At 53.1% G+C, this 23,465-nt stretch overlaps 1 protein-coding gene across 1 annotated transcript in view; it reads right to left on the reverse strand.

The window, feature by feature from the left end:
• The window catches only part of EPHB2 (EPH receptor B2), a 186,778-nt gene extending 164,002 nt beyond the window's left edge, over nt 1-22,776 (reverse strand). Inside the window, exon 1 of the mRNA XM_027109808.1 lies at nt 22,578-22,776. Within this exon, the coding sequence (XP_026965609.1) occupies nt 22,578-22,638 (61 nt within the window). The 5' untranslated portion in view covers nt 22,639-22,776. The remainder of the gene's footprint in view (nt 1-22,577) is intronic.
• Nucleotides 22,777-23,465: the final 689 nt, after the last annotated feature.

Below are 23,465 nucleotides of genomic sequence, written 5' to 3' on the forward strand. Positions count from 1 at the left end.
TTCAAATCCCAGTTCTGCCACTTACTGGCTGTGTGGCCTTGGGCAAGTTACTAAACCTCTCAGAGGTTCTCTTATCTCGAAAACAGAGACAATAACGTCTTGCCTTGCAGTGATAGATTCAACAAGGCAATGTAATTAGCACAGAGTGAGGCTGCAGGTATGCTAATTACTAGGATGTGAACCTACTTTGTAAAGTCAACGCTGTGTTGTTAACATTTTTGTGGGTCACGTGATCCCTGTGTGACCCAGCACAGGTCCTCTGTCCTCTTTGGCGCTTAGTCTCCCAGTCTCAAAATGAAGGGGCTGACTAGAAAGACAGCTGAGGAGGGGAACACACAGAGAATTTGGACAGTCCTGCGTTTGAATCTGAAGAAAAATCCACCTGGGCAAATCCTTTCACCTCTCTGAGCCACAGTTTCCTCCTCTGTACTATGAGCCTCATTCTTTATCTGTATTCAACTGACATCAACTGAGTTTGAATGTGGAACATGCCTCTTCCTGGGCCAGACGATGCTGATAAAAAGATAAAGTTGGCATGGTCCTACCTTCAAGTGGTGGATCATGGGGACATCCACTCCCTCCTTAGGACCACTGAGATAGTGCCTGAGAACATACCTTGTAAATTGCAAAGAGCTGTGATGTCAGCTATTGTCAAAGGCCCCCAACTACAAATCAGAACATAAAGGGGTGGGGGGGGGTCCCTAAATAGTTACCTGTTACACAAAAATAAGGATCCTTTAGCAGAGGCACTAAAGGCAGCTTTAAAATCTAGTCGTGTGTGTGTGTGTGTTTGCGTGGGGGGCATGGAATGAAATGAGGTCATATGGAAATGGGCTATTTTTGTTTCAACACAGCATTTAAAAAATACTCTTAATTATATGAGGATAGAGGAAAGGTTTTCTCAAAAATTCAAGAGAACTGTTAGAGCTGCCCTCTCCCCCCAACCCCAGGCCCTCCTCCAAATCCTTCTCCCTCCCACCTCCAGGCGCCTGCCCACCACCTTATCCACACCCCCGTCCCTCACCTTCCCCAGGCCCCTGCAGCTCTTGGCTCGCACACCTGGGAGGCAACTGGCATCTGGGCAGAAGGAAGCCAGAACTCGCTGAGCCCCACCCTCTGAGCCCTTTCCAAATGGGCTGTTGTTTCATCCCTAAGCAACCCTGGGAGGCACAGATGGGGACACTTATCACCCCTGGAGCTCAGAGAGGCTGTGTCGCCAGCCTGAGGTCACACAGCCTGCGAATGCTCTATTGCACCCTGGAGCTGAGTCCTTTCCTTTAGAGGACACTGTCTCCCGGGGTCACTGCTGCCCAGCTCTGTAGGTCCTGAGACCCAGGAGTGAACCCTAGGACTGCTGGAACCGAGGATCAGGCAATCTCCTTGGGTGTGGACTGGGTCAGGGGCACAGTCTGGACAAAGGCATTCCCAGCTCTGCCTTCTGTGCCTGCCCTCTACACAATGATGATCATTTATTGAGCACTTACTATGTGTCACAACCTCAATAGGTAAGGACTATTATTATCCCCATTTTACGGATACAGAAACTGGGGCTCCAGAGCAGTCACATCTAGTAAGAGCTGACACCAGGACTTGAACCCAGCTAGTGTGTTTGCAGAGCCCCCTGGTTGGCTGCCCCTGGCTGTGCATTATTTAATCATCCTGGGCCCAACACGTGGCTTTTGTTTAACCCAGTCTTCTCACTTTGACTCTGACCTCCTTGAGGATGGCAAAAAGGCATAGTCCCCTCTGTATTGCTCTAAGGAGCCCAGCACACAGTAGGTGCTTAATATATGTAGCTCCAAGGATGCTGGCCATGAGGTTATGGTGGCCAGGGCAGAAGGGGCCAAGTCTCCTCCTCCCGTTTTACAGATGGACGAACCATCGCCCCAGGAGGTGAAGGGACTTGAGCAAAGTCACCCAGAGGGTCCTGACAAAGGCTGGACCTGGACCCAGGCCAGGCCCTCCCCCTCCCCCCTTGCCTTCCAGCCCCAGCCAGAACCATCCAGCACATGCCTCAGTTGCCAACACAGCTGCCAGGAGATTGAGTTGTCAATAACTTATTAATTTATGTTAGAAACAAAAAGACAGATGCTTCCACATCACAAACACCAACAGAGCCTCCTGCGGTGGGAGGTGGGGCTGAAGGGCCAGGATGAGGAGAGATGCAGGGTGCTTCCTCAGCTCTGCACCTTCCTACAAACCAGCAAAGCCAGGGCCATCTACTGACGGGTTCCCACTCCCACCACCTCAGTCCGAGCACTACCACCTGCCTGGCCTGTGCACAGGCTCCTCCCTGTCCCCTGCTTTTGCTCGTGCCCCCGCAGTCTCTTCCCTTCACCACAGCCAGAGCAACTTTCTAAACACAAGTCAGATCCTGTCACCTCCTCAAAACCCTCCGCTGCTGGAATCTTGCTCAAGGTAGAAGCCAAGTCCTGACCGTGGCTCCCCTTCCCTTCATTTTTCTCCTTAGCATCACCAACACCTAATCTGCTCACTAGATATTATCTCCAGTCTTTCCCACTAGAAGGAAAGCTCCACAGAGCAGGGCAGTCTGCATGGCCCACTGTAATTCATCCACAGTCACACAGCTGGTTAGAGGCTTGGATGTCAAGGCACCAGGCTGCAGGCCCCCAGAGGCCAGGGACCCCTTGGTACCACCCATCTGAGTGCCAGAGAGAAGAGGGGAAGGGTCAGTAGACTTGACGTCCACCAGATGAGTGTACATCTGTCCCCACTTACCCACTGAGTGAGTGGCCCCACCAAGCTACTTCCCCCTTTCTGAGTAGCAGAAGCCTCATCCGTCCATCTAGAAGAACAATCCCAGTGGGCCTTCCTCCCAGGGGGCTGTGCACATCCAGTGTGCGAGCTCCGAGGGCAAGACCCATGATGTCTGATTCACTTCAGATCCCCACCCCCACCCTGGGGCTTGGCCCCGTGCCAAGCCCCTGCGGACTTCAATACCAGTCTCTTCAATTAAAGGGAGATGATGGATGTCACAGCACTTTGCCAACTGTCACCCAAAAGAACAAACAGAAGCGTATCCTCCTTTCACTTATCCCGAGAACCCACCCACCCTCCCTTCCTTCCTTCCTTCCTTCAGTCTTCCAGTCAATACATAGCTATTGAGCACCTACTATGGGCCAGGCTCTATGGCAGGCCCGGGAATCTAGCGATGAAGCAATTGAATCATTGTTCCTCCTCTTATGGAATGTATTATTGGGTAGGAGAGAAAGAGAGACGATCCAAGAAACAACATTAATTATTTTACAATTATGACTTTGACAAATGCTGTATAGCAGCGGTCCCCAACCTTTTTGGCACCAGGGACCGGTTTCGTGGAAGACAATTTTCCCATGGCCAGGGGTTGGGGACCCCTGCTGTAAAAGATCGGCCTGTGGAACTATTGAGAGCTTATGGAAAATTTCTCTGAAAAAGTGGAGGATGGGTGAGAGTTGTCCAGGTGACGAGCAGAGCAATCAGCCTGGAGGAATCAGCCAGTGCAAAGGCCCTGTGGTGGGAAGAAGCCTAGGGAGCGTAAGGAATTGAAAGGCCGGAGTGGGTAGAACTGCTGGACCAAGGTGGGTGATGGAGATAAGCCAGAAAATGGGCAGGAGCCAGACGAAGCAGGGCCTCTGGGTTATGGGGAGGGTGGGTCTGTATCCTGAAAGCAATAGGAAGTCATGAAATGTTTTAGAGAAACAGCATCGTTAGATTCAAAATCCAATCCCAGCTCATGTTCTCCTAAAACAGGTCTGTGTGTCTCTTTGTCCCAGGGTGGCCAGGGTTTGGGGGGGTGGGGGTGGGGGGCGGGTCAGGCTCAAGTCTCCCAATTTGGAGATGTCAAGGCAAAAGGTCCTCTCCTCCCAGCATCTCATGCCCAGGTGAGAATGCCGACCATCCTCAAGACAGAACATTCCAAAGGTGTCTAGGTGCCCGCTGGCTGAGGTCTACCCACTGGCCAAGGTCGGCCCAACAGCACAGTTGTCACAGAGAATTAAAATCGGCCCAGAAATTCAGGAAACGCGGCATGGCTCCTCCTGTGATCCTAACTGGGAGGCATTATCCCGAGCGAGCAGATTATCAGGATGTGTAATTTCTGGAATAAACACAGCTGTGTTTGTTTCTCTGAGCACTGCTCCAGACAGAGCGGCAGCCTGGCCTGCCGCGTGCAGCTGGAGCCTCGCACCTTGGGACGGACGGACGCCGCCAGGCAGCGGGGAACACGCCCCTCCCAAAAGGCCTCCGCGTGCTGCCATCCGGGCGGATTAGTCTGGCCTCCAGTTCGGAGCCCCTCGGGAAGCTAGCGAAGAGACCAGGGAGGTGTTGCGGTCCCAGGAGGGGGAGGGGATGTGGAGAAACCTCCAGGTCTTTTCCCTTTGGGATGGGGGTTGGTCACAATCGCCTGGACAATCTAGAGTTATTAGCTGTGGGAGCATCCTCCCTAGTGTGGGAAGTCCATGTGCAAGCACCCTGAGAAGGTAAGAGTCCATCCCTGGAGCTTTCCAGATGGGAAAACTGAGGTCCAGGAAAGGGGACCAGGGAGAACGGGGCAAGGGACACCGTACATCCAGCCTCTGCTTTGGGCCAGGCTCTGAAATAGGGGTCAGAAACACCACGGTGTTCACTCAACTCTGCAGCAGCTGTGCAGCCCTGCAGCCTGCAGGGTCACGCAGAGCAGGGCTTTAATCTCAGCTCCATCGCCCAGGAACCCTGTGACCATGGGCAAGTCATAGGAGTCTCAGTTTCCCCATCTGTAAAGTGGGGATAATCATACCTACTCCATGGGGTTGTTGTGAGGATTAAGCAGGATTCGACATGTAAAGGGTTGTGTGCCTGGCACACTGTAGGGAGCCCATACATGATGGCTAGTCCTCCTTCATTCATTCATTCATTCATTCATGGATTACTGAGCACCTACTAGGTCCCAGGCACCATGCCGGACGCTTGTAAACAAGAGACAAAAATCCCTGCCTTCATGAAGCTTACATTCTTACGGGGAGGACAATCACTAAATGATGTTTTGTTTTTGTCGTTACTATTATTGCCTTTTTTTTTTTTTTCTGCAGTACGCGGGCCTCTCACTGTTGTGGCCTCTCCCGCTGCGGAGCACAGGCTCCGGACGCACAGGCTCAGCGGTCATGGCTCACGGGCCCAGCCGCTCCGCGGCATGTGGGATCTTCCCGGACCGGGGCACGAACCCGTGTCCCCTGCATCGGCAGGCGGACTCCCAACCACTGCGCCACCAGGGAAGCCCTATTATTGCCATTTGACAGAAGGGCAAGCTGAAAGTCAGAATGGTTAAGTCATTTTTTAGATGCCCATTATTTATTTTGATCCCATCTTATTCTCAAAAGGGTTAGAGGCAGATGTTAAATAATTTATCCAAGTCTCTACAGCTACAAAAGGGAGCCACTGGTTTTAAAGGTTTTATCTCCCCTGGAAAGATTTTTAGCAGGTGCAGACCTAGTCCCAGGCCTGCAACCGGCCCTGTGTGACCTCAGGCAGGTGCTGTCCCCTTCTGGTCTCAGTTTCCCCACATGTCCGGCTCTAGTATTTTGCATTCTGGGATCGTTCCTGGTGTGCTGCCTGGGTTGGCTAGGCTCTGTGGAATTGCTGAGCCCCAGCAAGGTGTCCACAACCTTTCCCTGGCACCAAGGGGTGAAGTGGGTGGGGTCGGACAGGCTCCCAGGAGCTCTCTGGAGAAGCTGGAGGGCTTCCAGGAGGGGAGGCAAGGGGCCAGGCAGCTGCCCTCTCTGACATGTTCACTCTGCCATGGTTCCCACCATTCTGGCCCCCCTCTCAGTATGTTCCCTACATCCTGGCCCCTCCCATGACCAGAGGAGCTGGCTGGGCAGGCTTAGCCTGCACCCAGGGTCTGGTTCAATCTGGGCCAGACCACACACACCCCTCCCAGCCTGCCCCTCCCCGCTCTGGATCCTCCCCCCACACCAGCCCCCACGGCCATCTTCGTGAACCCTTCCCTGCTTCTGACTTCCTTCCATGGCTCCCTACTGCCTCCAGCATCAAGTTCAAACACAAGAGAGGCCTTGTTACTCAACGCCTCTCTTACCTGGCTCAAACCTTCTCCCCAGCCTCATCTCCCTTTTCTTTCTTTCACACAGTTTCATTCACTGTGGCTCCTACAAACCCGCCCCTCTCGGCCTTCGCTCAAGCTGTCCCCTCTGCTAAGAATGCCCTCCATTCCATTTACCATGGGTCAAAAATCCTACTGGGCTAAATATAAATATGCCTTCCACCAGCCCAGGCTGGAAGACATTTCCCCTTCGCACTCAACAAATTCCATTACACCCAAGTATTTCTCACTTCACCAAACATCTCTGAACCTGCTTTTTTATTGGCAAAATCAGTGATAATAACTGTGATGCAGGGTTATTGAGGGGAATAAATGAGAAAGTGTCAGAAAAGCAGCTAGTATGGTACCTAGCACTTAATAGGGACTCAATGGTGAGAGGCTGCTATGATGATGATGTTGATGATGGAAGAGAAATAGGAGAAAGAGAAGGGGAAGGGAAAGAGATGGAAAAGGAGGAAGAGGAGGGAGACGTTGCCCATCCCTCTGCTGGGATATAACTCTTTAACACGAGAAAGTCAATTCTGATTCATTCCCCTCTATGTCCCCCAGCATCCTGGAGGCTTTCATAAATGATGGTTGAATGGATAGACAGAATAAAAGGATGGATGAATGGAGAGAAGGAAGGAAGCTAGGATTATGGGAAAGAAGGAAGGATGTATGGACAGATGAATGGAAACCGATAAGCCTGGGGGAGACTGAGTGTGCTACCCCAGAAGCCTAGCAGCATAGCATCCTACTGGAAGCTGGGGCTTCTGGGACCAGATGCCAAATCTGTTCCCCTGGCTCCAAGCTTCTGTGCTCCTGGCCAGCATCAGGCTGCTCTCAAGGTTGAGTGAGTGGAAGCTCAGAGCAGCTGATGCCCCCGGGAGTTCAAGCTCTTCCCCCACCTGCCACCAGCCTCTGAGAGTACCAGCTCCTGACAGCAGGCACACAGCTGCAAAACTGTGAGACAAGTCAATGGGAAAATAGGATTTACTTTACAGAAATTCACTTTGGGGGCCAACGTTTCTGGAACTCCCCAGTGCAGCAACTTTGGCAAAACCACAGTCAGCGGCTCAGAAGGTTTCTCCAAACCTGGGGAGTGTACTGTTGGCCAGTTCTTTCTAAGTCCAAAAAGTGGAGAATAAGGAAATATCACAGTCTAGATGCCAAAGGGAATCTGAGGGGGAGAAATGTACTCTGGTTTTTTGTGTTTGTTCGTTCTTCCATCCATTTATCCAACCAACTATCTAAAACATGCAACCATTTTGCCATTATCCATCCATCCATCCATCATCCCTCCACCCATTCAACCATCCAACCATCCCTCCATCCATCCAATCCATGCAATCTCCATCAAACCATCCTTTTCTCTATCTATCTATCTCTATCCATTTATCCACCTATCAACCTGCCCATCATTCATCCATCCATCCAATCCATGCCCTCATTCTCTATCCATCCAGCCATCAATCACTCAAGCTCCCATCCAACTGCTCAGCTATTTAGTTCTCCAACTGTACTCGACTCAACCAGTATGACTGAGGATCTCCCAGTATGGCTGGGGGTAAACCAGACACGTTGACACAGTATCCAGTATGATCTAACCTAGGCAATATAAAACAGGTACATACAAAGTGCCACTAAGAACACAGAAGTCACCAAGGACAGTCCAACACTACACACAGAAGCAGGAGGGATCAGAGAGGTCAGGGCAGGCTTCAAATAGGAGACACTCAAACTTGGTCTTAATACGCAGCAAGAATTAGCCAGAGGAAGAAGGTGAGAAGGGTACCCAGGCAAGGGGGCAACATAAAACAGCATAGTGTATTCTAGAAGTCCCAAGACCTGAGTCCTCATGACCACTTGATTAACTGTGAACCCTGGGCCAGTCCCCAACTTTTCCAAGTCCATCTGCCTCTATAATTTCCCCTCGATTCCCAGAGAGAAAGGGCCATGTCCAACTACAGCTGGGAGCAAAGTTGCCACATGCTGCCCTGGCTTGTGCTCTGGTGGCTAAAATAGAGGTAAACCTGATGGGGAGAAAAGTGGGCCCCCAAAGTTTTGTGGGAGAGCCTTTGCTGTCAAGTAGACACAGGTGTAAATCACAACCTCACATTTTGCTGTAAGTTACTTAACCTTCGAGTCTTTCTTCCTTCTTCTGAAAATGAAGACACCGCTAACAGTTCCCACCTAGGCCACATCGAGCACTGAATAAGGTAGAACAGGGGGATCCCTTGGTCGGCCGTAGGTATTCTATTCTTCCTAACTGCTGCCAATGTTCAAGTCCTCCTGTGTGCAGGCAAAGTGATCTCAGACATACACGGATCACTTCTCAGTCAACATTAGTGCTTTGTCCATGTCAGCAATTTACATTCAAATGGTTCAGCAAAAAATATACACATACATACACATACACCCATACAAAGAGGGATGCAAATGTGGCAAAATGGTCACAATTGTTGAATCTAGGTGAAGGATATATGGGTGTTTACTTAAAATTTTTCTGTATGTTTGAAATACCAAAAAGAAGAAAAGAGGGACTTCGCTGGTGGCACAGCGGTTAAGAATCTGCCTGCCAATGCAGGGGACACGGGTTCGAGCCCTGGTCGGGGAAGATCCCACATGCAGCGGAGCAACTGAGCCCATGCGCCACAACTACTGAGCCTGTGCTCTAGAGCCCGTGAGCCACAACTACTGAAGCCCACCAGCCACAACTACTGAAGTCTGCGTGCCTACAGCCCGTGCTCCACAATAAGAGAAGCCACCGCAATGAGAAGCCCGTGCACCGCAACAAAGAGTAGCCCCCACTCGCCGCAACTAGAGAAAAGCCTGTGTGCAGCAAGGAAGACCCAGCGCAGCAAAAAAAAAAAAAAAAAAGGAGAAGGAAAGAAAAGAAATCAGCTCTTTGTCAATCTATCTTGAAGTCAGGCTGCCTGAATTTATTTATTTATTATTATCATTTTTTAACTTATTTATTTAATTTATTTTTGGTCTTCGTTGCTGTACGCGGGCTTTCTCTAGTTGCGGCAAGCGGGGGCCACTCTTTGTTGCGGTGCGCGGGCTTCTCATTGCGGTGGCTTCTCTTGTTGTGGAGCACGGGCTCTAGGCGCGCGGGCTTCAGTAGTTGTGGCTGGTGGGCTTTAGAGAGCAGGCTCAGTAGTTGCGGTGCACGGGCTTAGTTGCTCCGTGGCATGTGGGATTGTGGGATCTTCCCGGACCAGGGCTTGGACCCATGTCCCCTGCATTGGCAGGCGGATTCTTAACCACTGCGCCACCAGGGAAGCCCAGGCTGCCCGAATTTAGAGTCCAGCTCCACCATTACTGGCTGAATGACGGTGGGCAAATTATTTATTTTCTCTAAGCCTTAATTTTTTCATCTATAGGATGCAGGCAATAATAACACTAAACCCAGTTCCTGGTCTCTAGCAAGCCCTCAATAAGTGCTTGTTGCTACTGTTATTATTACCACTACTCTTATAAATCACTAAACCGCTGAGAAACTGAGGCTAGGAGAGGTTGGGTAAACACCTGCTTTTCATACATTATCTCTTTTATCGGTGATATTATCTTCATTTTCCAGATGAAACTAAGGCCAAGGAGGAAATGACCTACCCAAGGTGACACAGCTGGCGCGTGGAGAAGCCAGGATTTAAACAGTCTGACTGTCTCCAAAGTCCAGGATCTTGCCCCAGCCGTCTCCTGCCTCGTCTATGTCCCTGGACCCAGGCCAAGGGGCCCGGCCTCATCGGAACCCTTTCAACTCCAGAAGGGGCCAGTCAGAAGGGAGTCCTGAACCTTGCTGGCGCGGCTGGGCTTCCGGGCGGCTCGGGGACACCCAGCATCAGGGCCTCCTTGGCATCTCAGGAGCACTTTCGACTGTTTTCCCGAGAGCCGCAGGAACTGCCATCTGAGGCTGTGGGGAGTGACAGCTGACACTGACGAGGACAGGCGAGAAGACGTACCAGCCGGGGCCCCAACTCGAACAGATTCCCTGGGCCACAGCCTTTCGTGGGTTCCAGAAAGGCCCCACGGGTTCTGGCCGGGGCTGTTCCCAGGCTCTGCCTCCCCGTGAGAGGTGGAGAAGTCCCATTCAGGCGGACGCATCCCACTGTGCGCTAAGCCGCTTTCTCCCCACTTACACGTTTCAGATGCTTTTTGTCCTTCCGGCTTCCCATGGACTCAGGCCAAGTGACAAGTTGGTGCTGTGGACATATGTCGTCGCCATAATGGGAATGTTGACCCCACACTCTCTCCCTGCTGGGGCCAGGCAGCTTGTGCCCCGCCCCGATGCTTGGCATGCCCTGTTCTCAGCCACAGGACCCTTTCCAGCTCCCCAAATACATCACACACTCATGGGCCTCCCATTCGGATCTCTGTTGATGTCCCATTGCCTGGAATGCCTGCCTTGCCACTTCTTCACCTGGCTCTTCCTTACTAAGCATCTCAGAAGTCACCTCTTCTAGGAAGCTTTCCTAACCCCATTTTACCATGGAAGAAACTGAGGTGCAAAGAGGTAAGTTAAAAGGGCCAAGGTCAGGCTGTTTGTAAGTATCAGAGCCAGAGGTCCAACCTGGCATGGTTCTACTCCAAGACCACGAGCCTTCCATTCCACCAACTCTGCCCTCAAAGAAGAAACTGAAGGAAGACATGCTCTCTGCCTTCAAACATGGCAGATGCCTGCAAGAAGGGGCTTCTGCACCTGGATTGTTCTGGAAGGTGGGAAACAGAAACCATGGAGGAAAATTCCAGGAAAAAAGACTCCCCAGTCCAAGGTTATGAGGCATTTCCGACACCTTCACTGCCTACCAGCATACCTGACACCTTCACTGACCTTAGGCAAGTCACTTCAGCTCTCTGAGCCTCAAATTCTCCATCTGTAAAATGGAGGTAACAACACCCTTGCTACTTCTCCCCGTAACACCTCAGCTAGAGCTTGTAAACTGTCAGCCAGGGAGCCAAATCCAGCCAGCAAACACGAAGTGGTTTGGCCAGGACTATATTTTAGAATAAACTGAGCAAACATTTAAAACCCAGTTTTTCCATAAACATCAGAATTTTGCAAACCAGGGCTTCCCTGGTGGCGCAGTGGTTAAGAACCACCTGCCAATGCAGGGGACACGGGTTCGAGCCCTGGTCCGGGAAGATCCCACATGCCGCAGAGCAACTAAGCCCGTGCGCCACAACTACTGAGCCTGTGCTCTAGAGCCCGCGAGCCACAACTACTGAGCCCATGAACCACAACTACTGAAGCCTGTGCAACTAGAGCCTGGCTCCGCAACAAGAGAAGCCACTGCAATGAGAAGCCCACACACCGCAACAAAGAGTAGCCCCCGCTCGCCGCAACTAGAGAAAAGCCTGCGCGCAGCAACGAAGACCCAACACAGCCAAAAAAATAAAATAAAATAAATTAATTAATTAAAAAAAAAAAAAGAGTTTTGCAAACCAGAAGATCTGGCAAAACTGAGCCCCAATCCCGGCACAGCAACACGGTCAAGAGTGGGTAGCACCTGCCTTCTTTAGACAAGATGTGCTCTCCCAGGGGCACTGCTGTTTGTTGAACGCCCAGCTCACCTCACTCATTCACAACCCGGACAGCCTGTGAGTCTGAGGTCTCAGGCCAGGACTCTTGGGATTTATTTATTTATTTGTTTGTTTATTTATTTTAATATAACTGTTTAATATGTTTAAGAAGGAAAAGCCTGAATCTGTTCAGTAGAGACAAGAAAGATACAAAAAAGACACAAATGGAAATTCTAGAGAGAAGGAACACACTGGATGCTATAAGAGCAGGTTAGACACTGCAGAAGAAAGAAGGCATAAGTACAAAGGTTACCACCAGAACAAAACCAAAAACCTTCCTAAATACCAAACATATTTAAATAAACCAGAGTAAAGAATTCACATCTGGTAGAAAAGGAAGCACGGCCAATAAAATACACAATATTATAAAACATCACAACAGAGTTGAGACCAAACATATCAGTTACATCAATAAACATGAGCAGGGGCTTCCCTGGTGGTGCAGTGGTTAAGAATCCGCCTGCCAGTGCAGGGGACACGGGTTTGAGCCCTGGTCCAGGAAGATCCCGCATGCTGCGGAGCAACTAAGCTCGTGCGCCACAACTACTGAGCCTGTGCCCTAGAGCCCACGAGCCACAGCTACTGAGCCCGCGTGCCTAGAGCCCATGGTCCACAACAAGAGAAGCCACCGCAATGAGAAGCCCGTGCACCACAACGAAGAGTAGCCCCCGCTCGCTGCAACTAGAGAAAAGCCCACGTGCAGCAACGAAGACCCAACGCAGCCAAAATTAAAATAAATAAATTTATATAAAAAAAACAAAAAACATGAGCAGGCTTAACTCACTTACTAAAAGAATAAGACTTAGACTTTGGGTAACAAAACTAGACCCCAAATAATAATTCAGCTCCCCTTGTGCAAACAAGAAACAAAACCAAACATATTTTTAGTGTTTCTAAAAATAAAAGATAGACTAAGGTGTATCAGAAGGACTCTTATGATTTATTATGTGCTTATATTATCTGTGTAGGGACTTCCCTGGTGGTCCAGTGGGTAAGACTCCACGCTCCCAATGCAGGGGGCCCAGGTTCGATCCCTGGTCAGGGAACTAGTTCCCGCATGCATGCCGCAACTAAGAGTCCGCATGCCGCACCTAAAGATTCCGTGTGCTGCAACTAAAGATCCCTCATGCTGCAACTAAGATGTGGCGCAGCCAAAATAAATATTTAAAAAACTAAAATAAAATAAAATGACCCTTCCCCACATATAATTAAGAAGAAAAGTAAACAAAATATATTGTTGGTGTAGGCTTGATTCCTGTTTAGTCAGCAAACAGAAGCCCTGTTTCCTGCTTAATGGTTTGACAATAAAATTTGTCTACGTGTTGCCCATGGTCTTCAACACATCTTTGAAGGCACTGCTCAGAGCTGTGTCCCCACCCACTTCATCATGTGCACACATCTCCACGTGCTCTCAGCCAACCTGTAGTCCAGGCTTAGGTTTAACAGCAACTGGTCAACCAATGCCTTTAGACATTCAGATTTCCCCCAGTGCTTCCCTGCTCCTACAGTGGCCCCTGGCCAAGGCAGGAGTGACAAACCAGTCACGTCATTACAGGTTCTTTTACGGTTGAATTAAGAACACAGCTGCTCCCTGGCACAGCCTTCTCAGGTGGTTAAATCATGATCCCCTATTTACCAAGGAGAAAACTGAGGCCCAGAGGGGCGATGTGACCTGCTCCAAGCCACAGGGGCGCCTTGGTCCCATCCTCCAAATTCAATCCCACCAGCCCAGGGCCTCTTCCTCATGCCTGGTCTTGAATAGCTATGACCTGGGTTATTATTTGTAATTAATTTGTAGGTTCCTTTACTGCACAAACATCTCTTTAGCGCCTACCATGCACCAGGCCTTGGGCAGAGCAGGGGACGAGGTGAAGTGGAGAGTCCCTGCCCTGTCGGTCCCGGTGGTAGACTGTCTCCCACGTGGCCACCAACTATACCTGCCGTCGCTAAACACAAAGCCGTCTCCCGTGAAGGGGGCCTACAGCTAAGTCTGGACCACAGGTTGGCCCAGAGCACAAGGAGATGCGTGCACATGGTGGAGTGGGCAGGTGGGGGGGGGCGATGAGCATCACCTACAAAGACGCGCTGAAGACTACGCTGGGCAACGCACGGGCAGACGCTGTGTGTTAAACTGTCGGCAGGAAACGGCGCTTCCCTTTAACGACGGAACAGAAAATCAAGCCCAGTGTATTTCCCCTCTCCCCGAACCGGATGAGGAAGCCTGGGATGAATCTGAGATGGCTTTGTGACCTGCTTTGGCTGCAGGGGTGATGTTCTGTGACATTACAGCCCAGGCCTCGAGAAGTCTTACGGTTTCTGCTTTACCCTCTTGAGAGCCAGCCGCCAGGGAAAGCTCAGTGTAGACTACTGACCAGTGAGAGATCGTGAGGAGTGAGAGAGCGGGCCCGGTCTTCCAGCCTTCCCTACCAGGGCCACAGAGATGTGGGTGAGGCCACGGCAGACCTTCCGGCACAGCCTCGCCGAGGGCAAGCTCAGGAGTGCTCCCAGCCGACACCACGTGGAGCAGAATAAACGCCCAGCCTCATCCAGCCACTGCACTGAACCAGGAGAAACGCTAAATCACTGTTGTTTTGAGACGGTACATTTTGCGGTGGCTTATTAGGCGGCAGTGGATAACTGATACACTTCCCAGGGGCAGAGCCCTGTCCTCTTTCCAGCTCTCTCCTCCCTTGCTTGGAGCCTGGTACTGGGCATTGAATCCCGGAGCTGGAAGGCGCCTCCAAAACCACTGAGTCCCACTTCCTCATTTTAGACAGGAGGTAGCTGAGGCCCGGGGAGGAGAAGCAATTTACTCCAGATCACAAGACAGACAGGGGCAGAGCTAGGAGGCAAACTTGAACCCTACAGGAGCCAGACAAGTAACACAAATGTGTGACGCAAGGTGGTGGTGAGCTACCCCCGTGTTCACGTGTTCTATCTGAAGAGGCAGCCACTATTCGGCTCCAGCCAACTGTGGCCATGTGGGAATGTGGGCCCAGGGAAGCCAGATTGTCTGACTTCTCACAAAGCCAGAAACGGGATTGCTCTGTAAACGCTCTTGATTTTTAAATGTTGGCTGAGAATTCAAATTGGATTGACGATCTCTGGGCCTTGAGACTGGCCTTGGGCTTCAAGCTTGCTCTGGCCACTGACCTTGTGCAAGTCCCATTATCCCCCCAGGCCTTAGTTTCCTAATCTCTAAAATGGGCCCCATGGCTCCCGCCCACTTACCGGGTTGCTGTGAAAACCCGACCAGCTAACGGGTTTAGAAATACAAGCTACGAATGGCCCCGTGACTGCTCCACAGCCTCAGTTCTCTGTGGAGGTACCCCTTACAATGCAATGAGTTAACACCCGATTTGTCTAAGTTAGAACAACATTATTCTGACCATTATGACAGAGATTGCATTTTTATGGCAGGTTTGTGAGTTCCAGAACCCTCCCGCTTGCATTATCTCAGGATGTTGATGGAGTCAGAGCTGGATGGCTGCCTTGGAGACCCTCGCCAGAGCCAAGCATTTCCTCTGAGCCAGGAGATACATTCCAGAGGCCACTTGAAGGGCGGTGAAGAGCATGAGCTTCAGAGTCCTCCAGACCTGGGTTCAGATCCCTGCTTCCCACTCCCTAGTTATGTGTCCTTGGGCTAGTCACTTTCTGAGCTGCAGTTTCCACATCTGTAAAATGGGCGTAATAATCAAAGCACTGGGTAGGCTGTGGGGGCAGCTGCATGAGATGACATATACAACGCCCTTAGCAGAGCTGAGAGCTGTTACCATGATCATGTATGGAAGTTGGTGCCTGGCAGGCATAGATAGGGCCAAGAAGGAGGGCACAGCTATAGAAGATCTTGTCCCTTTCCTGGGATTAGGGAGGCTGAATTGGGGTGGGGATGGACCCTTGAGAAAAACCTGGATGGGAACCAGAGAGGCAGGCTAGAGGGGCCTTTCAACTACTCAGCAAAAGTTAGATAGACTCAGAACTTAACTCTGAACCTTTGGCTTTTTCCTGGGGTTAAGTGAAGAGGGCGAGAGCTGGAGAGACAGCCCCCTAGTAAAACGGCACCCACGTCCCCGTACTCTGACTCCGGTTTCCCACTGGTTTCGAAAAATAACAGCCACAGTTAATATTTACTGCGTGCTCATCACACATGAGGTACACATTCAGTCTGTCAGCTTCATCTTTCATGGATTAACCCCTTCGTTCCTCACAACCACCTCAAGAACTATTATTATCCCCATTTTAGAAGTGACGGAACCAGGGCTCAGAGAGGTTAAGTAACTGACCAGAGGACACATAGTAAAGGACAGTCTGACTCCAGACATCCTTGTAACCCCCAGGCTATGCTGTTTATGGAACAAGGGAGAGAGTGGTCAGGGCTTGCCTAAAGGGCTCTGGGATTTCAGAGAAAGAAGCAAGTACTCCGGCAAGGAGTAAGGGTGCTGACATTTCATAGTAATGACAACTGATGAATACTGGCACAGCCGCGGGTCAGGCTGCTCTGCTGGCCACTGTATACAGGACCTCATTTAACCCTCACCACGAGCCTCTGACAGGCAGTATCTCCCATTTACAGATCAGGAAACTGAGGCTCAGAGAGTACATCACTTGCTCGAGGCCACAGAGCAGACAAGGTCTCTTCCCCGAGGATACCCCTACCCCCAGGGGGCGGCAGCGGGGCTGCAGATGGCTCCAGGAAGCTCACGGCCCAGGCTAAGGGGGTCTAGGCAAGGCCCCCAGGTGACACAGGAGCACCGAGGAGACAGGTGTCCCCTCTCCACCCTCCGGAAGGCACCTGCTTTAGAAGGCCCTAAAACCCTAAAATGCTTTCAAGGCAGCCTTATCAGACAGCCGATCCCAATCAGGAAGCTTCCAGGTGCTGTCACGATCAACCGCCCACTCCACCCCTGAGAGGTGTGCAAACACTCTGCCCTGCCCTGCCCTCCCCCAGCCAAGCCTCCCTCCGTTCACCAGCAGGCAGGCAGCCTGGGCCGGGGGCACTAACTGATTGATTTCACTTCATTTCAGTCCTTTCCAGCTTCCTGCTGAGGCTTCTCTTCCTCTTTCCCGGGAGTCCTGTGTTTTATCTTAGGGCACTGGGTGGGGGGGGGGGGCAAATCTGCCTGCCCAATGGAAAGACCTGGGGAGTGAGTTAAAAATACAGATCCCTGGCCTCGATCCGGATCTACCAAATCTCCAGCTAAGTCAGGCAAGCAGGCCAGGCCACGAGATGGGACGGGGCCTCGGTCAGAGGTGCAGGCCAGGTCCACCTCTGCCAGGAGGCCATCCTGGTCTCACCCCTCCACCCTCTGAGGGAGCACAGCCCCTCTGCCTTGTCCAGCCCAGGCCTGTCACCAGCCAGCTCCATCTGCCCCTTCCTTTAGGGGTCTCTCTGCCTGCAGGGGTTTGACCTCCAGCCTAAGCTCACAGGTGAGCTCTGGGCAGGCAGAGATGACAAGCTGGTACCCTGGGCCTTGCTGAGTACCCAGCATAGCTGCCCAGAGAACCTGCCCCCATCCTGGCTTTGGGGCTGATGCAAAACCTTGATGAAGTGGCGGTGGCCAAAAGCACCAGGAAGGACAACCCCCTAGGAGGGGCTGGGGCCACAGCAGGGCAGGGGGGCTGGCAGTAGGGCCACGGGGCCAACCTAGGACTCAAGCCCTCCACTGTGAGTCTGGGTATAGGCTTGTGTTTTCACAACTGTTTTGAGAATCTTCTGAAAGCTAAGGCCCCTCTTCCTTGGAAAATCACATTAACATCCAACATTCTATTATAATTTCAGGGTGATCCCAGAGCCCCACAACTAAGAAGGCCTGTGGACTCCAGTTGAGAGACCCCCCACCCTCAGTTCCCTGCCATTGTAAGAACCAAGTATTTGCCCCCAACAGGGCCCTGAAGACGGAGGCAGAGATGGGGCTCCAGGCCTGCCCACACTTGTGGGGTCACCATCCCAAGGCTGAGGGACAGTTAGGAGCCTGTGCGATGGGCTGGGGGAGACATAGAGGGCTGATTCGTTGCCTGAACAATCTAAATGCCAAAAAGCGGTGGGGGGGCAAATTAGGACACAGCCAACACTGACCACACCCATAGGCATTCCAAGGAAGAGGGCCCTGGTGGGGCTGAGAACAGCCTCTACTGTACATAGCCACGTGCCTGACATTTTATGTGGGTGCCCACAAGAACCCCTGAGGACACGGTGTCCAGCTCCTTGCCCAGGGCACACAGTGTGCAGTGTTGGGATTTGAACCCAGGTCTGATTGCTCAGAAGGCTGTGCCTCCTTTTCTCTACTCTACAGTCAGTGAAGTTGGCCAGCCTTGTTTCCCACCAAAGCCGGAATCCCTTCTCCCACCCAGCACCTGACAGGAAGGAGGTGCCTGGTGACTCTTTTAAAATATATAGATGGATGGAGGAATGAATAAGTCAACTTGCTTTTGAATTCGGGCTTTAAATCTAAGCCCTGATTTCCTGGCTAAGACGAATACATGAAAGCAGCCTCCTTTAAAAATGAGAAGCAGGAGAAATAAACATAAAAGAGAAACCAATTCTAAATTAATCCCACTGAAGGTCGCTGGGTCTTAGATAGGTAATGCCCAAGCAGAGGGCTGGGCTGGGAGTGGGAGAGACAAGAGGTGTATGGCAGGGGGAGGGGCAGGCAGGCTCCCTCAACCCCTGTAAGAAGGGGGACTTGCCTAGCACACAGCTGCTGCTGGCCCATTTGAATCCTGAGCTCTGGCTGAACTGATCTCTGCATTATCCCCATTGGCCTGCATTCTGGATCCCTGCTCACATCATCCCTATGCTTCTCCCTCCTGGAAGATCTCCTTCATCTCCCCAGCCGGATGACTCTCTCCTCCATCTCTGTATCATTCTCCAGATACTTACTGTATAACACAGTATAATATATTCGTTCATTTGTTCACTCAACATTCATTCATTCATTCATTCAACATTTCTTAGCTGATTATGTCTTTCAGTTACTGGGCACCATGTGACTGGGCTCAGATCAAGGCACTGGGCTGCCGTAGCAAACATGGCAGACAAAAACCTCTTCCCTCCTGGAGTTTACAGTCTAGTGGCCAAGATGGACACTAAACAAGGAAACCAACAAATCTCTGATACCGTTTCAGATGGCAGTGGGTATTTTGAAGTAAAACAAAGCAGGAGGGATAGAAAGTGTCTGAACTGAGCCTGTTTTAGATGAGGTAATCAGGGAAGGCCTCTGGGAGATGGCATTTGAACGGAGCTCTTTTTACCACAACTGTGGACACAAAAATGAGCCAGATGAGCTCCCTCAGGGAGCTCAGAGTCTAGCAAGGAAGAGACAAGCTGGCCTTCTCTTGACTGGGTAGGAGGGGGTCTGGCTCACCTGGATATCCCACACACTGAAGCCAGTGATCTTTCTAAAAACAAATCTGGCCAGGTCCCAATGTCTCAAGAACATTCAATGGCTCCCCACTGCCCTCAGCATCAAGTTCAAACTCCTCAGCCTTCCATCCGAGCCCTGCTCTCCATTCTCAGCCTCATCCCCCTTTGCTGCCCTCAACACCCATCTCCCTCAGATACACCCAAGTAAGTACCCAATCATCATGCCTCTGTGTCTCTACACACGCTGTTTCCAGGCAAAGAATTTGCCTCCTCTTAGTCCCAAAGTTAACCTCCTTAACTTTTGGGAACACAGTTCATTAATGTGGCAGGTGGCTGACAAAGTTTTGTTGCAGAGAGAATGGGAAGTAAGAAAATGAGGCAAAGAATAAAGCCATAAATGACAAAGTGACCGGCTTTCCATCCTGAACGGCTTCTGCTGCCCCAGGTGGTTCACAACTTCCTCCTGGCAGTACTTGGGATACACTTACCACATATCTTGCCAACTGTTTCCCCATCAGTTTGTCCCCTATCTCCCTGCCCGCCCCAGGAGCCAGCACCACACCAGCTAGATAACAAGCTCCATAAATATTTGGAAACCAAAAGAACAAATGTACAGAGGAGACCGGTTTTCTCTAGACTTCAACTTTTGGATTCCATCTAGCGGCTGGTCTTCTGTTGGACACATCCCTAGCGCACTTCCATCCTCTCCAAGTGCCCACGCCGGAAGCTCCAGACTTGCGTTGCCTTTGGAGGGTCTCCTGGTTTGGGGGAGATACTAAGATACTAAACTCACCATCCTGACACAGGGACCCTCCCCCGCCTGAAAAAAATCTACACACACCCTCTCTCCTCTCTCAGAGGCTGGGGATTTCCTAGACCTTAACACTCAGGACAGCCTTGTTACTACAGGGCACGAGGAGGGGGAAGGGCCAGGAGTGGTGGCCACACGTCTCTGGGTACTGGGAGCCCCAGGGGCTGCCCTCCCATCACTCCAAGTTTCAGACCTGTTTTTACAGACTGTGCTACTCCCGGGAGGATCCTGTCTCTTCTGGTTGTGTCACTGAACAGCACTGCCCATCCCCATCTTCCATCCCCCAGAGGCCACACAGTTCTTCAAGGTGACTTTTTGCCATCCATTATCTGGTCTGAATCTCACACACACGCCTAATCATTGGCATGATTACCTTCACTTGACAGATGAGAAAACTGAAGCTCAGGGAAGGGAGGCAGGGTGCATATGATGGAATCCTAGGAGACTAGGTTGAACATTTTAGACCCAGAGAAGCTGAGCCCCTTATAGGGAAGGGAGCTGGCCCAGGGTCCCATAGTAAATGAGAAGTGGGGCCTCTGACTTCCACCTCGCACTACCTCCCCCTCCATTAGGCCAGCTCCTTCTTAACCCCTAATGGACTAGACTCCTTAGTGTCCAGGGGGCAAAGGAAGAGCCTGAAGCAAGGTCTGGGGTGCCGACCACAGCCCTCCTCCCAGCCTGCCCCCCAAGTGGCAGCCCAAGCAGCCATGCCCTCCTGTGACGTCAGCAGCCGATCAGCCCTGTGTCCAGGGTCCAGGGCCCTGGGTCGAGTCTGGCCAGAGCCCACCAGATTCTGACCGCCGCCTCCCAGGGACACGGCCGGACAGACGTGGCCCTTCCATCCACCCCACGGTAATTAAAAACACACCCAGGCCTTTTCCAACACGAGAGGGGCCAATTTTCTTCCCCTCCAGCACCGCTGACTACAATCCGAATAGCAATATTTATGCCAAGCTCCCCATAATACTGTAAACATCCCAATGTATAGCGGGCCAACGCATGAGTCATTTCCCCAAAGCCAGAGCTAATAAGTGGTACCTCAGCCATATTCCAGGGAGCTCCCATCAGCACCCGGCCTCAGGGCTGCGCTCCACACCCAGGGCCCGTGGCACCCTTGGTGCCCCAGTGGCCCCACTCCGGGAAACCTCAGGCGGCCGCCAAATCCTCCAGGAGCCGGAGGACAGCTGCCTCTGTGCCAGAAACTACGGCTGCCATCCAGGGACACCCCTCCACCCCCTGAACTGCGGTCACTAAAGCACTCATTACTGAGAAACTAAAGTTATAGCACGGGATCCCCCATTGCGCCTTTCGCAGGGGCTGCAGCCTCCATGCCTGGTCCGATCAGGGTTTTTTTTGTTTTGGTATTTTTGGGGTTTTTGAGCTGCAAGAAGGAAAGGGGCTTCACATCATCCCCAAATGGCCCGAGATGAAGGTACCCCTCGGTCCTATGGTGGCAGAATCCTGGAAGAGGTCACCCTGTTTAGGGACAAGAAGACCCAGCAAAATGAACAGAGCACAAGCTTCAGAGACTTGAGATCCCCCTTCTATTTTTATCACCCAGTGACCACAGGGTGAGACACTGACTTTTCTGAGCCTTAGTTTCCCTTTCTACTAGAAGGTTCATACCCACCTGACTTTCGTGGAAGACTTATTTTGGGGAATCCAACAAAATTGTGGGTGGGAAAGCACTTTGTAAAGCTTAAAGTATCTTGTCAACTGTGCAGCACGTTGTAAACCACAGTACTTTGCATATAGTGCAAAGTACTTCATAAACCGTAAAGCGGTTTGAAAACTGTAAAGAGCTGTACACATGAGAACCATTATCCATATTCCTTTCTTGCCCTACAGGCTCGTCCATTTCTGGTGGACACACCCAGACCCCACTAACTTTCCCTCCAGAGCAAGCTGGCTCAGGAGACTTGGCAGCCACCCTGACCCCTTGAGGGTCGGGTGGGACCAACACACGAGGCTATGGAGAGACGGCCCAGAGACCCTGGCCAAGGCCAACACATGGCAAGAGCATCTGGTCCGGCCCTGGCGGCAGCTGGAGAGTTCCCGGGGCTCCAGCGGCCACTCTGAGCTCTGCCGCCAGCGGGGCGGTGGCCGGCAGGGGTGCCCGGAGACCCCGCGCAGCTAAGAGATGCCCACGGACCCATCCCCCCCGTAGTCCTCCAGGGGAGGGGACCCCATTGTAAGCCGCGGGCGATGGGCAAGCACCAGAGCGGGGGTGCTGGCGCGCTCACTTCCACTCTGCCAGTCCCCGCTCTTCGGGGCTCCGACCCCATCCCGGGGGCGCGGACCGGGAGCCCCCACCCCAGCCAGTCGCGGTGCCTTCCTCCCTCCGCTCCCTACCAAACTTTCCAGCCCCAACTGCGCGCCGGGCCCCGCGGCCGGCGCCCCTCCACCCCGTGCCGAGCAAGGCCAGGCCCGCGCGCAGGGGGTGGCCGGGCCGGGGGCGGCGAGCGCGCGTGGGCAGCCCCCGGCCCTGGGCGGCGCTCGCCGGGCTGGCTACAAAGCCTCCGCAAGATGGTCCCTTCGCCTCCTCCTGGCACAGTCAATCAGCGCCCGCCGTTCCCGGGCGCCCGTGGGGCCCGCGCCTCCCGGCGCGGCCGGACACACCTCCCCGCGGCCACCTGCGCCCGGCGCGAGCCCCGGGGCAAACTTTGCGGGCCGCCGGGCGGAGGTGGGCGCCGGTGGCCGCTCATGCCCGGCCGCTCCCCGCCCCCATCACCCGCCCGCCCGCTCACCTTCCACGGCGGCGAGCAGCGGCAACAGCAGCAGCGCGGCCCCCAGCCTCCGCAGGGCCATGGCTGCGCTTCCCGGGGCCTCGGGCCGCGGCGCCGCGGGGCCCGGGCGGCCCGGGCGGGAGCGCGCGCCCCGGGCTCGGGGGGCCGGGGGGAGCGGCGAGGCGCGGCGCACAGACAGCCGCCGCCACCGCGCAGCCAGCAGAATGAGCCATCCAGCCCGGGCAGAACGGGGACCCGGGCTCCGCCAGCGCTGGGCGCGGCCCACCTGAGCCGCGGGCGCGGGGGGATCCCGGCCGGGCCGCCGCTCCCCGCGCGCGCCCGGGACCCCAGCTGGCCGCGCGCGCTCCTGGAGCCCCAGCCCCCCGCGTCCTCGGGGCCACCCGGGGGCCTTGCGGGCGCTGGAGCGCGGAGCTGTCGCGCGCTCCGGCGACTGAGACGCCGGGCTCCCCCCGCGCAGCAGTGGTCTCTCCCGGCGCTGTGGCTCCTCCAGATAAAGCAGCGATTTCAGCCCAAATGTTTCTGAATTTTTATTGAATGCTGCAAAGCCGGAGAGCGTCTGGCGCGGCTGACAGGGGCAGGGAAAGGGGACCCTGGGGGAGGGCGGGGGAAGGGGCTGCCCAAAGCGGGGCGGGCCCTACCTGTCAGGGCCGGGAGTGCCACCCCCCTCGCCTCAGCCCTGCCACCCGGGTCCCTGCAGCTCCGAAAGGGACCGAACTAAAATGAATGAAAAAAAGAAGGGGGGGGGGGAATGGAGATGGGAACAAAACAGGCGTCTTTCCCAGGCGCTGGGGCTGGGCTGGGGCCTCCGCCTGGGAGAGTGGGCCTTGGCGCTAACACTGGGGCCTGGGGTTGGGGGGTCACTCTGGCAGGGGCGGGCCGGGCCCTGGC

This window comes from Aethalodelphis obliquidens, unplaced genomic scaffold (assembly GCF_003676395.1).
Source record: "Aethalodelphis obliquidens isolate GAN/ISIS:26980383/991018 unplaced genomic scaffold, ASM367639v1 scaffold9, whole genome shotgun sequence".
Lineage (NCBI taxonomy): Eukaryota > Metazoa > Chordata > Mammalia > Artiodactyla > Delphinidae > Aethalodelphis > Aethalodelphis obliquidens.